This window comes from Lipotes vexillifer, unplaced genomic scaffold (assembly GCF_000442215.2).
Source record: "Lipotes vexillifer unplaced genomic scaffold, Lipotes_vexillifer_v1.1 scaffold1012, whole genome shotgun sequence".
Lineage (NCBI taxonomy): Eukaryota > Metazoa > Chordata > Mammalia > Artiodactyla > Lipotidae > Lipotes > Lipotes vexillifer.
Genome location: NW_006775534.1, coordinates 859,859 through 876,578, shown reverse-complemented (window position 1 = coordinate 876,578; position 16,720 = coordinate 859,859). Strand labels below are relative to the sequence as shown.

General features: G+C 38.9%; 1 protein-coding gene across 1 annotated transcript in view; it reads left to right on the top strand.

The window, feature by feature from the left end:
- Positions 1-16,720, top strand: part of ATP9B (ATPase phospholipid transporting 9B) — a 225,279-nt gene that overhangs the window by 92,422 nt on the left and 116,137 nt on the right. The window contains exons 10-11 of the mRNA XM_007449962.1: positions 4,242-4,317; positions 14,688-14,764. Of these exons, the coding sequence (XP_007450024.1) occupies positions 4,242-4,317; positions 14,688-14,764 (153 nt within the window). The remainder of the gene's footprint in view (positions 1-4,241; positions 4,318-14,687; positions 14,765-16,720) is intronic.

The window sequence follows — 16,720 nt, the reverse complement described above, 5'->3', positions numbered from 1 at the left end:
AAGATTAATATTAATTCTTTAAATTTTTGGTAGATTTCACCAGTGAAGTCATCAGATCTAGGGATTTTCTTTGTCAGGAGATTTTTGAGTATTGATTTAATCTCTACGAGGTATAGGTCTGTTTAGTTTTTTTATTTCTCCATGATTAGTCTTGGTAGATTTTGTGTTTTTTAGGAATTTGTCCATGTCACCTCGGTTATCCTGTTTGTTAGCATATGGTTGTTCATAATACTCTCTTATAATGCTTTTTATTTTGTTAGAATCATAGTAATATCCCTACTTTCATTTCTGATTTTAGTAATTTGAGTCTTCCTTTTTTTCTTAGTCCATCTAGCCAAAGGTTTTTCATTTTGTTGATCTTTTTGAAGAAGTAACTTTCATATTTATTAATTTTTCCTGTTCTTTATTTTGTTTATCTCTGCTCTGTTCTTTATTTTTACCTTCCTTCTGCTAACTTGGGGTTTAGTCTGTTCTTCTTTTTCTAGTTCCTTAAGTTCTAAAGTTAGGTTGTTGATTTGAGATCTTTCCTGTTTTGGAATTTAAACAATTATAATTTGTTATAAATTATATAAGCTATAAATTTCCCCCTTAGCACCACTTATGCTGCATCCCATGGGTTTTTATAAATTATATTTTCCTTGTCATTTGTCTCTAAGTATTTTCTAATTTCCCTTTTCATTTTAATTCATTGGTTTTTTTTTAACATCTTTATTGAAGTATAATTGCTTTACAATGGTGTGTTAGTTTCTGCTGTATAACAAAGTGAGTCAGCCATACATATACGTATATCCCCATATCTCCTCCCTCTTGCATCTCCCTCCCTCCCACCCTCTCTATCCCACCCCTCTAGGTGGTCACAAAGCACCGAGCTGATCTCCCTGTGCTGTGTGGCTGCTTCCCACTAGCTAGCTACCTTACATTTGGTAGTGTATATATGTCCATGCCACTCTCTCACTTCGTCCCAGCTTACCCTTCCCCCTCCCTAATTCATTGTCTTTTAAAAAGAATGTTGTTTGATTTCCACAATTTTGTGAATTTTCTGTTATTATTTCTAACTACATCTTGTCATGGTTGGAGTAGATACAGATACTTTGTATGATATCTATTTTTTAAAATCTATTGAGACTTAATTTGTGGGCTAACATAAGGTGTATCTTAGAAAATACCCCATATGCATTTGAGAACAATGTGTATGCTGTTGTTGTGTGGAGTGTTCTATATATGTCTGTTAGATCTAGTTGGCTTATTGTGTTAAGTTCTCTATTTCCTTACTTCAGTCTGGTTGTTCTACCCATAACTGTGAGTGGGATATGAAAGTCTTCAACTGTTTCTCCCTTCAATTCTATCAATTGTTGCTTCATATATTGTCTTTTATTGGGAGCATAATAGTGTATAATTATCATATCTTTTTGCCTTATTGAACATTTAATTAATACATAATGTCTCTTGTGATCCTTTTTGATTTAACATCTGTTTTTTCTGACATTAGTATAGCCACCCCTGCTCTCTTTTGCTCACTGTTTGCAGGGAATATCTTTTCCCATACTTTAACTTTCAACTTCTTTGTGTCCTTGGATCTAAAGTGAGTCTCTTGTAGATAGCATATAGTTGGATCATTTGTTTTTATCCATTCTGCCAATATCTGTCTTGTGATTGGTGAGTTTAATCCATTTATATTTGAAGTAATTAGTGATAAGGAGCAATTTATTTCTGTCATTGGACTATTTGTTTTCTATATGGCCTATAGTTTTATTGTCTCTCATTTCCTGCATTACTGTCTTGTATTGTGTTTCATTGATTTTTTTCTTTTACAGTGAAATGTTTAAATTTCTTTCTCATTTCCTTTTGAGTATATTCTGTAGCTGTTTTCTTTTTGGTTACCATGGGGATTACATTTAACACCCTGAAGTTATAACACTCTAACTTGAATTTACACCAAGTTAAGTTCAATAACATATTAAAACTCTGCTCCTTTACAGCTCTTTCCTCACCTCTTTCAGTTGTCATTGTCACAAAATTATATCTTTATATATTGTGTCCTAAAACTATAAACTAATAATTCTTTTAAATGCATGAGTGTCTTAAATTATGTAGAAATAAGATTTCGAGTTACAAACCAAAGTTAAAATAATACTAGCTTTTAGAATAATAACTTGCTTCTTTTCTCTAAATATATTAGTCTCTTAAATCATGTAGAGAAGAAAGAGTACAGTTACAAACCATTGTTACAATGATATTTACGTTTATAATTACTCATCTGCATTGAGATCTTTAATTCTCCACGTGGTTTTGAAGACTGTCTAGTGTCCTTTTATTTCAGTCTTCAGGACTCCCTTGAGCAGCACTTCTTGCCCGGAAGGTCCAGTGGTCACCAGCTCCCCTCAGCTTCTCCCCCGCTCCCCAATTTGGCTAAGCATGCATTTTTTAAAAAATTGTTATTGGAGTATAGTTGATTTACAGTGTTCCTCAGCTTTTGTTTATCTGGGAATGTCTTGATTTCTCCCTCACTTTTGAAGGACAGTTTTGCTGGATATAGGATTCTTGGTTGACAGTTCTTTTTCTTTTAGCACTTTGTCTATACCAGTGCACTTGCCTTCTGGCCTCGATAGCTTCTGATGAGAAATCTGCTAATCATTTTATTGAGGACTGCTTGTATGTGACGATTCACTTCTTTCTTGCTATTTAAGACTCTCTTTTTCCTTGCCCTTTGAAAGTTTGATTATAATGTGTCTTGGTGTGGGTCTCGTACAGTTCTTACATGGATTTGAATGAGCTTCTTGAATACTTACATTCATGTCTTTCATTAACTTTGGGGGATTTCAGCCATTATTTCTTCAAATAGTCTCTCTGCCCCTTTAGCTCTCTCTTCTTCTTTTGGGATTTCCACAGTGAGTATACTGGTTCGCTTTTCTTCTGTCCTGCGGATCCCTTAGGCCCTTTCAACTTTCTTCAGAATCTCCTTTCTTTCTCTTTCTCAGCCTCAGTAATTTCCATTGTCCTGCCTTCAGGTTCACTAATTCTTTCTTCTCTCTGCTCAAAACTGCCTTCAAGCCCTTTAGTGAATTTTTCATTTTGCTCATCGTACTTTTCAGCTCTTGAATTTCTTTTGGTTTCTGTTTGGGTTTTCTATTTCTTCATTCACATTTCCGCTTTGTTCATACATTGTTTTCTTGACTCTCTCCACATCTTTATGTCTTTGAACATCTTTAATATTTTTCTTTTAAAATCTTTGTCTAGTATAACTGCCATCGGATCGTTTTCAAGGATAGTTTCTGTTGATTTATATTTTTCCTTTGAAAGGACCATACCTTTCTGTTGGTTTTTATGCCTTGTTATTTTTTTGTTGAACACAGTACATTTGAATATAATAATGTGGTAACTCCAGAAGTCAAAACCAGGGTTCGTTGGGTTTCTGTCATTGCTTTTGTTTACTTTATTTTATTTTTTTTGATTGTGGTAGGCTCTCTCTCTGCTGAGGATCAGCCTGAGGTATAAACTTAATGCTCTCTTATGTCTTTTCTGAGCCTTTCCTTGGTCATGTGCCATCATTTTCTGTTTTTTCGTGTATATGCAGTTGTTTTTGAATGTCCTAGTCTTTAATATCTGTCTTCCAAAAGGGGAAAAAGAGAAAAACAAAGGGGGATAAACAGGGCACTCGCCCTTGAAATCCACTTGGTGGGGGAGGGGTTTGCAACAAGGGGGGAGGTGTGGCAACAATGGCCACCTGCCTCTTTGGCTGCATCTCTGCCATCTTAAGCAGCGTCAGAGCACAGATTCCTGATATTGGAGGACAAGGTCCTTTTGGTCCACCCTGGCTGGCTTCTGCAAGCTGCTCTAGAAACACGTGTATGGCCTCCTGCCATGTGGCTGAGGGTGGGACGGGTAGGTGCTACGTGCTAAGACCTGAAAGTCACCACGATTGACTGCAGTAACCATCCAGCGCTTCCCCTGGAAGTTGTAAGCCTTCACCAGCTCTGGATTCCAAATTAGTTACATCAGACAGATTCTGTCCCTGTAGTTGCGGTCCAGGTTGGGGGCCATTCCTGGTGCTTCTTGCTCTGCCATCATCCCAGAATCCTCTGTGTAAATTCCTGTCTTTTACCCCTATTTTTCACTGCCTTTTCACTGCCTGTTAGCTGGATCCAGCTGGTGGACTTGTTTTTAACACTGTGGATATCTGAAGTACGAGTGATAAAAAAGTTGCTAATTTGCTTTTTTCTTACTTTTCTCTCCTTGAACAGGAAGATAGTGATCCACCCATTCATGAAAGTCTCAGCATAGAAAATACCTTGTGGGCAAGCACTGTTGTTGCGTCAGGTGAGAAATAAGCTCTATTTTTAACATGAATTCTCACATATAGGAGACGCTTTGTGTTTTTAAGTGACTCCAAACAAATGTTTGTCAAAGTGCTTTGCACCACAGGGACCTTATTAAACATATACTCCCATTCAGTGGATGTGGACCAGGCCTGAGAGTCTGCATCTCAGACAAGCCCAGGGCGAGGCTTGCGCTGCTGCTTATCACACTTGGAGGAGCTAGGCTGAAGCAGCTAAGGAGAGTGCACCCTTGGGTAGCAGGGCAGGGGGCATTTTGCTAGTTTTGACATCTGTGTCATGGCAAACTTGTCAGTGTGCCTTAAAGACAGGTGGCACAGCAGAACTGGGGAAGCAAACTGTGACTTCAGAGGGCTCTGACCACTTGTCATTCATCTAGTAGCTGAGGAGGTCGGTGTGGTCGCTTGTCTGTCGGGGAGAGAAGTATTAGATGAGACAGGGACCTTAGTGGGGAGATCGGGTTGGGCCTTTAGGGGCCACAATGAAGGTTCTTTTAAGTGAAATTGGAATATGTTAGAATATTTCTAGTGGTTGAACAGGGAGGCCACTTAAATATACATTTTGTAAAGTAAATTTCTCTGAGAGGCATTGAAAATCTAAGTGATTATCACCTTTTCAGAAAATAGTTGACCTTGTGGGTGGTACCAGGAGGTAGCAGCAGGGAGTGTTAAGGGTGCTGGTGGGATAGGATGCGGGGAAGCACTCAAGGGAGGAATGTCTGTCTCAGCATCTGTCACCAGTGCTGGCAGCCCTCCCCTTACAGCACAGTCCTCCTTCTGGGCTTGTGTATGGGATCTCCACTCCAGACCTGGCGCTGGTGATACAGTGTGGGACAGCTTATGGCGAGAAAGAAGTGAAGAAAATGAGCCAAAGGGAATTCCCTGCTGCCCTAGTGGTTAGGACTCGACGCTTTCACTGCCAGGGCCCAGGTTCATTCCCTGGTTGAGGAACTAAGGTTCTGTAAGCCGCGTGGTGCAGCTGAAAATAAAAAGAAAGAAAAAGAGAGAAATCATTTGAGCTATGCTGAGTATCTCAGAAAAGCGCAGGGAGCCTTGAAAACAAAGAAGTGAAAACCTTACCTGGTCAGGGTCTGGAAGAGGCTTCCCTGAAGAAGAAACACGTGAACTCGATTTTAAACCGCACAGACGTGCCTAGGTGAGGCGGACACTGGGGATATGTGGCAGCACTGACTTCTTAGCACTGACTGTGTGCAAAGGCCTCATGCTGAGGGGCACAGCAGGCTGAAGACAGGGTTCCGAGGGCCATGTGTCTGGCACGTGGAGCAGGAGGGGCTCAGATCCATACAGGGCACTTCTGTGTTTGTGCTGAGATGGGGCATGGGTACACAGAAGGGTCAGGGAGCTGCTAGACCAGAGCACATGTCCCCTGTAGAGGACAGGGAATGAACAGAGTTTATTTATTTACTTATTTGAAGTTTTGAATTTTATTTTATTTATTTTTTATACAGCAGGTTCTTATAAGTTATCTGTTTTATACATATTAGTGTGTACATGTCAATCCCAATCTCCTAATTCATCCCACCACCGTCCCCCCTGCCACTTCCCCCCTTGGTGTCCATATATTTGTTCTCTACATCTGTGTCTCTATTTCTGCCCTGCAAACCAGTTCATCTGTACCATTTTTCTAGGTTCCACATATATGCGTTAATATATGATATTTGTTTTTCTCTTTCTGACTTACTTCACTCTGTATGACAGTCTCTAGATCCATCCACATCTCTACAAATGACCCAGTTTCGTTCCTTTTTATGGCTGAGTAATATTCCATTGTATATATGTACCACATCTTCTTTATCCATTCGTCTGTCAGTGAGCATTTAGGTTGCTTCCATCACCTGGCTATTGTAAACAGTGCTGCAGTGAACATTGGGGTGCATGTGTCTTTTTGATTTACGGTTTTCTTTGGGTAATATGCCCAGTAGTGGCATTGCTAGGTCGTATGATAATTCTATTTTTAGTTTTTTAAGGAACCTCCATACTGTTCTCCATAGTGGCTGTATCAATTTACATTCCCACCAACAGTGCGAGAGGGTTACCTTTCTCCACACCCTCTCCAGCATTTGTTGTTTGTAGATTTTCTGACGATGCCCATTCTGACAGATGTGAGGTGATACCTCATTGTAGTTTTGATTTGCATTTCTCTAATAATTAGTGATGTTGAGCATCTTTTCATGTGCTTCTTGGCCATCTGTATGTCTTCTTTGGAGAAATGTCTATTTAAGTCTTCTGCCCATTTTTTGATTGGGTTGTTTGTTTTTTTAATATTGAGCTGCATGAGCTGTTTATATATTTTGGAGATTAATCCTTTGTCTGTTGATTGGTTTGCAAATATTTTCTCCCATTCTGAGAGTTGTCTTTTTGTCTTGTTTGTAGTTTCCTTTCCTTTGCAAAAGCTTTTAAGTTTCATTAGGTCCCACTTGTTTATTTTTATTTCCGTTACTCTGGGAGGTGGATCAAAAATGATCTGGCTGTGATTTATGTCAAAGAGTGTTCTTCCTATGTTTTCCTCTAAGGGTTTTATAATGTCTTGTCTTACATTTAGGTCTCTAATCCATTTTGAGTTTATTTTTGTGTATGGTGTTAGGGAGTGTTCTAATTTCATTCTCTTACATGTAGCTGTCCAGTTTTCCCAGCACCACTTATTGAAGAGACTGTCTTTTCTCCATTGTATATCTTTTCCTCCTTTGTCATAGATTAGTTGACCATAGGTGCATGGGTTTTTCTCTGGGCTTTCTATCCTGTTCCATTGATCTATATTTCTGTTTTTGTGCCAGTACCATATTGTCTGGATTACTGTAGCTTTGTAGTATAGTCTGAAGTCAGGGAGCCTGATTCCTCCAGCTCCATTTTTTTCCCTCAAAATTGCTTTGGCTATTTGGGGTCTTTTGTGTCTCCATACAAATTTTAAGATTTTTGGTTCTAGTTCTGTAAAGAATGCCACTGGTAATTTGATAGGGATTTCACTGAATCTGTAGATGGCTTTGGGTAGTACAGTTATTTTCACAATATTCATTCTTCCAATCCAAGAACATGGTATATCTATCCATCTGTTTGTGTCATCTTTGATTTCTGTTGTCAGTGTCTTATAGTTTTCTGTATACAGGTCTTTTACCTCCTTAGGTAGGTTTATTCCTAGGTATTTTATTCTTTTTGTTGCAATGGTGAATGGGATTGTTTCCTTTATTTCTCTTTGTGGTCTTTCGTTGCTAGTATATAAGAATGCAAGAGATTTCTGTGCATTAATTTTGTATTCTGCAACTTTACCAGGTTCATTTGTTAGCTCTAGTAGTTTTCTGGTGGCATCTTTAGGATTCTCTATGTATAGTATCATGCCATCTGCAAACAGTGGCACTTTTACTTTTTCTTTTCCAATTTGTATTCCTTTTATTTCTTTTTCTTCTCTGATTGCCGTGGTTAGGACTTCCAAAACTATGTTGAGTAATAGTGGTGAGAGTGGACATCCTTGTCTTGTTCCTTATCTTAGAGGGAATGCTTTCAGTTTTTCACTGTAGAGAATGATGTTTGCTCTGGATTTGTCGTATATGTTTTTATTTTTATTATGTTGAGGTAGGTTCCCTCTCTGCCCACTTTCTGGAGAGTTTTTATCATAAACGGGTGTTGAATTTTGTCAAAAGCTTTCTCTGCATCTGTTGAGATGATCATGTGGTTTTTCTCCTTCAGTTTGTTAATATGGTGGATCACGTTGATTTGCGTATATTGAAGAATCCTTGCATCCCTGGGATAAATCCCACTTGATCATGGTATATGGTCCTTTTAATGTGTTGTTGGATTCTGTTTGCTAGTAGTTTTTTGAGGATTTTTGCACCTATATTCATCAGTGATTTTGGTATATAATCTTCTTTTTTTGTAGCATCTTTGTCTGGTTTTGGTATCAGGGTGATGGTGGCCTCATAGAATGAGTTTGGGAGTGTTCCTTCCTCTGCAATTTTGTGGAAGAGTTTGAGAAGGATGGGTGTTAGCTCTTCTCTAAATGTTTGATAGAATTCACCTGTCAAGCCATCTGGTCTTGGACTTTTGTTTGTTGGAAGATTTTAAATCACAGTTTCAATTTCATTCCTTGTGATTGGTCTGTTCATATTTTCGATTTCTTCCTGGTTCAGTCTTGGAAGGTTATACCTTTCTAAGAATTTGTCCATTTCTTCCAGGTTGTCCATTTTATTGGCACAGAGTTGCTTGTACTAGTCTCTTGTGATGCTTTGTATTTCCACGGTGTCCGTTGTAACTTCTCCTTTTCCATTTCTAATTTTATTTTATTTTATTTTATTTTTAAAGTTATTTATTTATTTATTTTTGGCTGTGTTGGGGCTTCGCTTCTGTGCGAGGGCTTTCTCTAGTTGCGGCAAGTGGGGGCCACTCTTCATTGCACTGTGCGGGCCTCTCACTGTCGCGGCCTCTCTTGTTGCAGAGCACAGGCTCCAGACGTGCAGGCTCAGCAGTTGTGGCTCACGGGCCTAGTTGCCCCGTGGCATGTGGGATCCTCCCAGACCAGGGCTCAACCTGTGTCCTCTGCATTGGCAGGCAGACTCTCAACCACTGCGCCACCAGGGAAGCCCCTCTAATTTTATTGATTTGAGTCCTCTCTTTTTCTTGATGAGTCTGGCTAAAGGTTTATCAATTTTGTTTATCTTCTCAAAGAACCAGCTTTTAGTTTTATTGATCTTTGCTATTGTTTTCTTTGTTTCTATTTCATTTATTTCTGCTCTGATATCTATGATTTCTTTCCTTCTACTAACTTTGGGTTTTGTTTGTTCTTCTTTCTCTAGTTCCTTTAGGTGTAAGTTTAGATTGTTTATTTGAGATTTTTCTTGTTTCTTGAGATAGGCTGGTATTGGTATAAACTTCCCTCTTAGAACTGCTTGTGGCTGCATCCCATAGGCTTTGGATCGTCGTAGTTTCACTGTCATTTGTCTCTAGGTATTTTTTGATTTCCTCTTTGATTTCTTCAGTGATCTTTTCATTATTTAGTAATGTGTTGTTTAGCCTCCACGTTTTTGTGTTTTTTACGGTTTTTTCCCTGTAATTTATTTCTAATCTCATAGTGTTGTGGTAGGAAAAGATGCTTGATATGATTTCAGTTTTTTAAAATTTACCGAGGCTTGATTTGTGACCCAAGATGTGATCTATCCTAGAGAGTGTTGAGAAAAAAGTGTAATCTGCTGTTTTTGGATGGAATGTCCTTTAAATATCAATCAAATCTATCTGGTCTACTGTGTCATTTAAAGCTTGTGTTTCCTTATTCATTTTCTGGCTGGATGATCTGTCCATTGGTGTTACTGAGGTGTTAAAGTCCCCCACTATTATTGTGTTACTGTCAATTTCCTCTTTTATAGCTGTTAGCAGTTGCCTTATGTATTGAGGTGCTCCTATGTTGGGTGCATATATATTTATGATTGTTATATCTTCTTCTTGGATTGATCCCTTGATCATTATGTAGTGTCCTTCCTTGTCTCTTGTAACATTCTTTATTTTAAAGTCTATTTGATCTGATATGAGTATTGCTATTCCAGCTTTCTTTTGATTTCCATTTGCATGGAATATCTTTTTCCATCCCCTCACTTTCAGTCTGTATGTGTTCCTAGGTCTGAAGCGGGTCTCTTGCAGACAGCATATAGATGGGTCTTGCTTTTGTATCCATTCAGCGAGCCTGTGTCTTTTGGTTGGAGCATTTAATCCATTCACGTTTAAGGTAATTATCGATATGTATGTTCCTATTACCATTTTCTTAATTGTTATGGGTTTGTTTTTGTAGGTCCTTTTCTTCTCTTGTGTTTCCCACTTTGAGAAGTTCCTTTAGCATTTGTTGTAGAGCTGGTTTGGTGGTGCTGAATTCTCTTAGCTTTTGGTTGTCTGTAAAGCTTTTGATTTCTCCATCGAATCTGAATGAGATCCTTGCCGGGTAGAGTAATCTTGGTTGCAGGTTCTTCCCTTTCATCACTTTAAATATATTGTGCCACTCCCTTCTGGCTTGTAGAGCTTCTGCTAGAAATCAGTTGTTAACGTTATGGAAGTTCCCTTGTATGTTATTTGTCATTTTTCAATAATTTTTCTTTGTCTTTAATTTTTGTCAGCTTGATTATTATGTGTCTCGGCGTGTTTGTCCTTGGGTTTATCCTCCCGGGGACTCCCTGTGCCTCCCAGACTTGGGTGGCTAGTTCCTTTCCCATGTTAGGGAAATTTTCGACTATAATCTCTTCACATATTTTCTAGGGTTATTTCTCTCTCTCTTCTTCTTCTGGGACCCTATAATGCGAATGTTGTTGCATTTAATGTTGTCCCAGAGGTCTGTTAGGCTGTCTTCATTTCTTTTCATTCTTTTTTCTTTATTCTGTTCTGTGGAAGTGAATTCTACCATTTTGTCTTCCAGGTCACTCATCTGTTCTTGTGCCTCAGTTATTCTGCTGTTGGTTCCTTCTGGTGTATTTTTCATTTCAGGTACTGTACTGTTCATCTCTGTTTGTTTGTCCTTTAATTCTTCTAGGTCTTTGTTAAACATTTCTTGCATCTTCTCTGTCTTTGCCTCCATTCTTTTTCCGAGGTCCTGGATCATCTTCACTGTTGTTATTCTGCATTCTTTTTCTGGAAGGTTGCCCATCTCCACTTCATTTAGTTGTTTTTCTGGAGTTTTACCTTGTTCCTTCATCTGGTACAACATCCTCTGCCTTTTCCTTTTGTCTGTCTTTCTGTGAACGTGGTTTTCCTTCCACAGGCTGCAGGATGGTGGTTCTTCTTCAGAGACGAAGTTTTGCACTAGTGTTTTACATCATTAAAAAAGCATGATAGCAAACATAATTTTAATAGGTGGAGATTCCCTTCAGGTAGTAGATGTTGGTTTTTTGTCATGATTAATTTTTAAAATTTCTCACAATAAAAAGAGAGCGGAAGTAGGTGTAGCACACCGTGAGAGACATCAGAGGGCACAGGCCAGTCCTTCTTGAGGCCCAGGTGAGGGCTGTGGCTCAGAAGGCCCACCATTGTTAGCAGGGTCATGTACCCAGGATTTGATTCCAGGGGTGCTGTCCTCCATGGCCTTTGCCCTTCAGCACTTAGCATGTAATAGTTTATAAGAAAATACTTACAACATACCACATTTACATACCTGGTCACAGATTTTGCATTTTCTGTATCTAGGTGTATCTAGGTGTTGTAGCCTATTTTTTTTTATCATGTTGATATTTATTCTTTTTAATAAAGGATCAAGATTGAGTTCATTCATAAAGATATTTGAAGATTCCCTTTTTCTTTTTAAATTTATTTCATCTTTTGTTTCCTGTATGTTAGAACGTTGTTACTGATCCCCAGTACTATTGATTTTTGGCCTCTCCTCTCAAAGAGCCAGAAGCAACCCAAGCTGGAGGCTTGAGGTATCCTAGATGATTCACTGTGCACAGTGTTTCTCTCCTGACCTTCATTCTCAGGATGACCTTGGCAAGTGGTAGCTCCTAGTTGTGAACTTCGGCAACACAGACACAAATGTAGGCATCATAACACGTTTGCCGCATAGGTAACCCTTTTTTATTCTTCCAGAGATAGAATTCAGTGGCCAGAGTATTGTATCTTCTGAGAGAGTATTTAGGTTGTTTAAAACAATCGTTCCACAAGTTTAAATAAAGTGCGTTTAATTTTAAATTTTGTTCAGTCATTTTTAAAATGCAAGCTTTTTTCATGTATTTCAAATCTTTTAACACATGCTTAACTCTATTTAAAAGCCTATTAATGTGAGCGATTGCTAGACCCTATATATAACGAGACTTCTGTATACTGAGATATGTTTGAAATACTTTGGATTTCCAGGAGTAATACAAGGGCTCTTATCTTCTTTACACTTGATTACAAGTTGAGAAGGAAAGACCAGGATTTTAAAAAATTTTATTCTTTAAAAGTTATGTCACTACTATATTTAAAATAGATAACTAATAAGGACCTACTGTATAGCACAGAGAACTCTACTCAGTGCTCTGTAAAGACTTATATGGGAAAAGAATCTAAAAAAGAGTGGGGATATGTAGATGTATAACTGGTTCACTTTGCTGCACACCTGAAACTAACACAACATTGTAAATCAACTCTACCCCAATACAGATTAAAAGAAAAAGTTATGTGTCGATTGAATTCAAGTTGCCTCCTGGTGAAGTGAGCTCTGGCCTTCCTCCCTGGCTGTAGAAACCAAATGCATGGGAGCAAGGTCTCAAGTTGACACAGACAGATAGACAGACACAAGGACCGAGGGCACCAGAGAGGGACAAACATGACTTCCCAGGGTGCCATGCTTCTTCCCCTTGTTGGTTCAGAGAACCAGGAAACTTGCCATGTTTCAGTAATAGGTGGATATGGGAGCATTCCGATCTTAAGTTGCCGAGGGCCTGGAAGGAAGGATGAGTCCTCTAGAGTCTGCGGGACGTATGTGCCCAGATGGGGGTCCAGGCTGAGCCCCAGAGCAGGACTGCAGGTTCTGTGCTCAAGAGTCAGGGGTCCAGGGCTGATACTGATGGTGAAAAATACAGAAAATGAGAGTAAACTTTTGGAAAATTTATAAGAATTTGATGAAGGAATTTAATGTTAAGAAGATTGGGACATATGTGTTGTCAAATTTTTTTGTTATTTGTTTCCCTTGATAATTTATTGATGTGATATTTTGCAAAACTAGGCCTTGTGACCGATTAGAAATTTAAAAGTAAAACCTGTACCACACATAGTTTGCAAGGCTTCTGCTTTAGAGAAAACTTAATATCTGGGATCGGCCAGCAGGGGAACCCGTCCCACTCGGGCGTCACTCAAGGGGCTGGACCCAGAGAGCTCTGGTGCAGGGACACAAAAGCAGCATGGAGGCTGAGAGGCAGGACCAGTGCGGGGGCTGGAGCACACACCAGCCTGCAGCACGCGATTCAAAACAGGTGCATATCGCTGCTTCTCAAGCTTCGGTCTCACGGGGCAGTTGTTGTGGGCTGGGAAGTGGGCGAGGAACCTCGGTTCCTCACTTCTGTGGTCTTGCTCCTTGATGCTCCTGATGCGCCATTTGCAGCCCAGCTCAGTACAGGTGTCACCAGTCGCTCTCTGTGTCCTCCGTTGGTGGAGTGGGGGTCCATAGTCACGTGGGGCCACTCTGCTTTGAAGAGCACAGTAAGTGCAAGCCTCACAGCTTCCCAGGGCACACAACTAAAAAGGGGGAAAAAAGAAATGCTTATTCTAAAAAAGAGTAAACACGTAACCTCTGCAGGTGTCACTGCTGAGCAGTACGTACCCTGGCATCTTCTGTCTTCCTGGGCGTTCCGTGGAGGAGGCTTTTGGTGGTGTGCTGAGATGTGTGGTGCACAGCTGTCATTGTTATGTAGACCCGAGATCACCTCGGTCACATTTACTCCACGGGTCCTGCCTTGGGACTCACTAAATTCCATACGTTACATTAATGTGACATCAAAGAGTTTTTGTATAATTATTAGGGTTAATTCTGCAGTGGTTGTTGATTTCAGTGAGTATTATGGATATATCATCTTTCTCACCTTAATTGTGTTTCTCACCTTCAAATTTTGTGAAAATTAGAAATATTAATTTTGCATAGCAGCAGTTCTAGAGGCGGACTTCCATGGTTTTTAATGTGACATTCCAGAGATGAATGCCTCTGATCTGAGCCTTTGTAATGTATAGGTCGTTCTAGGGGTGTTTTACTGTTCTTTTATCTTAAGTTTGATAGACCGAAAAATTATCATTTCTTCTTAACATGTACAATTAGAAAACCAAACTTTCAGGAGACAGGAATAAAAGAGACATAACACATAAATTCAAAATCAAATATTGTCTTTATAATACTTCTCTTACCGTTTTCATTGTCTGTGTTCTGAAATGTGAGCAAAGGCTCTTGTACCTGGTTGTCCTGCATCTTTACAGTGAAAGGATGCTCTCAGACTCCTGTTCAGAGAAACTGCGCGCCTCCCCACACACACACTGGTACCATCTTGTTTGGGATCACATGCATTGACCAGTTAGAATGTAAGCTCTCAATGTAGCTTCAGTGTTAGAGTTACCATTTTAATAGGCATTAATGAATGAACAGTGTCATGCTTTCTATTGCCAGTGAAAAGAATATTAGTACATTTTCTAATGTTTTGTGTAGGTAAATTATTTGAGTTTTTCAAAGTTTATTTTTAAAGTTGAGATTAGATTTTCTTGAACTACTGAAATTAAATATGCTGTTGGATAAATCTATATAAAATCAAATGGTGTCATAATATTTTCTATCAAAACGATTAATTAGCAAGTGTTACTTCTGTGCATATCCTTCAAGTTTCTCTGTAAGGACCACTTTTGTGTTTTGCAGGTACCGTAATAGGTGTTGTCATTTATACTGGAAAAGAGACTCGAAGTGTAATGAACACATCCAATCCAAAAAATAAGGTAGGCTAGCTGGAGGACCGACTGCTTGGCTGAACTCACCTCCTCCTTTCAGTGAGAGAGCACGTGTGGTTCTGAGTAGCTTGTTTGTGGAACAGAGTTTCACAACGTGGGTGATTCGGGATATGAATTCTCTGTGTTTGTGTAGCAGCATATGCTCGTGTAGAAGAATTTAAAAAACTATTTTTTCTTGGTTAATCAGAGTTTTGTGTGTCTCTTAAATTTCCATTGTTGTGTATATAATCTGCCCATAATTTAACAGTTAATTGTGGGTCTTTTAATTTCTCCTCAATCTATCTATTTTATAGTTTGCACTCTATTTTTATGTTGATGGTTCTTTTTTAAAATACAGGAATCTATATTAATGTTTTTATGGTATGTAATTTGACAGTGTTTTATTGTTAAACCAGTTTTATTTGTTATTTCCATTTCAGAAGAAGCATATTGAAAACCATATTTTAGTTTTTAGACTGCTTGATTATATTCCTAAATTAATTATATTCCTGTTATAGTCCTAAAATTGTTATTTATGCAGTCATCATGTGTGTAAGTTAAATCATAACAAAAAGTTAGTTTGAATTCTCAGTAGTTATGATTTGAATAACACATTTTGCATCGTCATAATATGTGTTAATATCTACTGAATGAGAAGCTCTTTCTAACTGTGCATTTTACTCACTTTTCTTTGAAATATAATTTGTGTGTATCTAAGTAGAACAAAAAAGTCCTCTCCTGGAGTCACACCTTTTGCTTTGTGAGTAATTCATAGGAAAGGTCTTCTGCAGGAAATTTTATAACAAAGCAATAGAAATGAAATAATTCTTTGAAAGATATTTTAGGACAAGATGTGTTTCCTTTTTTCAGCTAAATACTATTTTAAAAATAGTTAACCCTTCAAAAACTAGGGAAGCATCACTGATGCTGTGAATGCCTGGACCTGCTTGCAGTGCAGCTGACTGTGCTTCCCGTATGGAGAGCATCCCCAGCCGCCTCCCAGGGTTGCATCTGGTGACATTTTATATTCCTGTATTTGTTAGGGCTCCAGATGTCTGTGGGTGACATGTTTACAGAAGTTAAAGAAAAATGTTGTGCTACTATTATTTTAGTATAAATTCTGATTTTGATAATGGGGGAAAAATTCTCTGTCGATTTATATATATGTGTGTGTGTATATATATATATATATATAAAACTTGGCTTGAATTTGAGTAAATCAAATATACCCAAGTCAGTAATTCTGCAATAGAGTTAAATTATTTAAAAATAAATTACTAAACTAATGACAAGAGTTAGAATTGCATACATAGTTATGTGTGTTTTCTGGCAAGTATGGTGTTTTCTTTAGTAAGCAAAACTTGGACGTCTAGTAACATATATGATTTCTGGGGGGTTTTTCCTTAATCATTTTACTTTTACATTTATGATGGTATTTGAGAGTAAATTTAATTTTAAATATTAAGTTTAAAATCTGAAAACTTTGTAGTCCAACTTCTTTTCTTGTTCTCCCTTACCCTTCCGTGCCGCTCACTTCCTGTCACTTTCTCACCGTCTGTCTACGCACAGCCACTTCTTTCCTCGGGGCACCTTCGGTTTTGGCTCACGTGCTTGTTCCCTTGGGTGTTGATCCAGAGTTACTTAGGTGACCTTGCCCAGGTTTCTGACCACAGTGAAGAACTCTGGCGCTGGAGGTTGACCAGACTGGGTTAGAGTCTGGGTGTTGCACTGACCAGCTCTTTGACTGTGGGCAAGCGGCTTAATTCTGTGCCTTATTACTCAGTAAATGCTACCTATCACTATTACCTTTCTACAAAGTGAAATGTGAAATATGAATGAGTGCCGTGGTTTTTCAACCCCAGCCTCGTTGTCAGTCGAGTAGCGCCCAGGCCCGGAGAGGCTTCGGAGCTGCCTGCCTTTCAGGCTCTCCCCTTTGCCCTCCCCCCTGCCCTCCCCTCTGCCCTC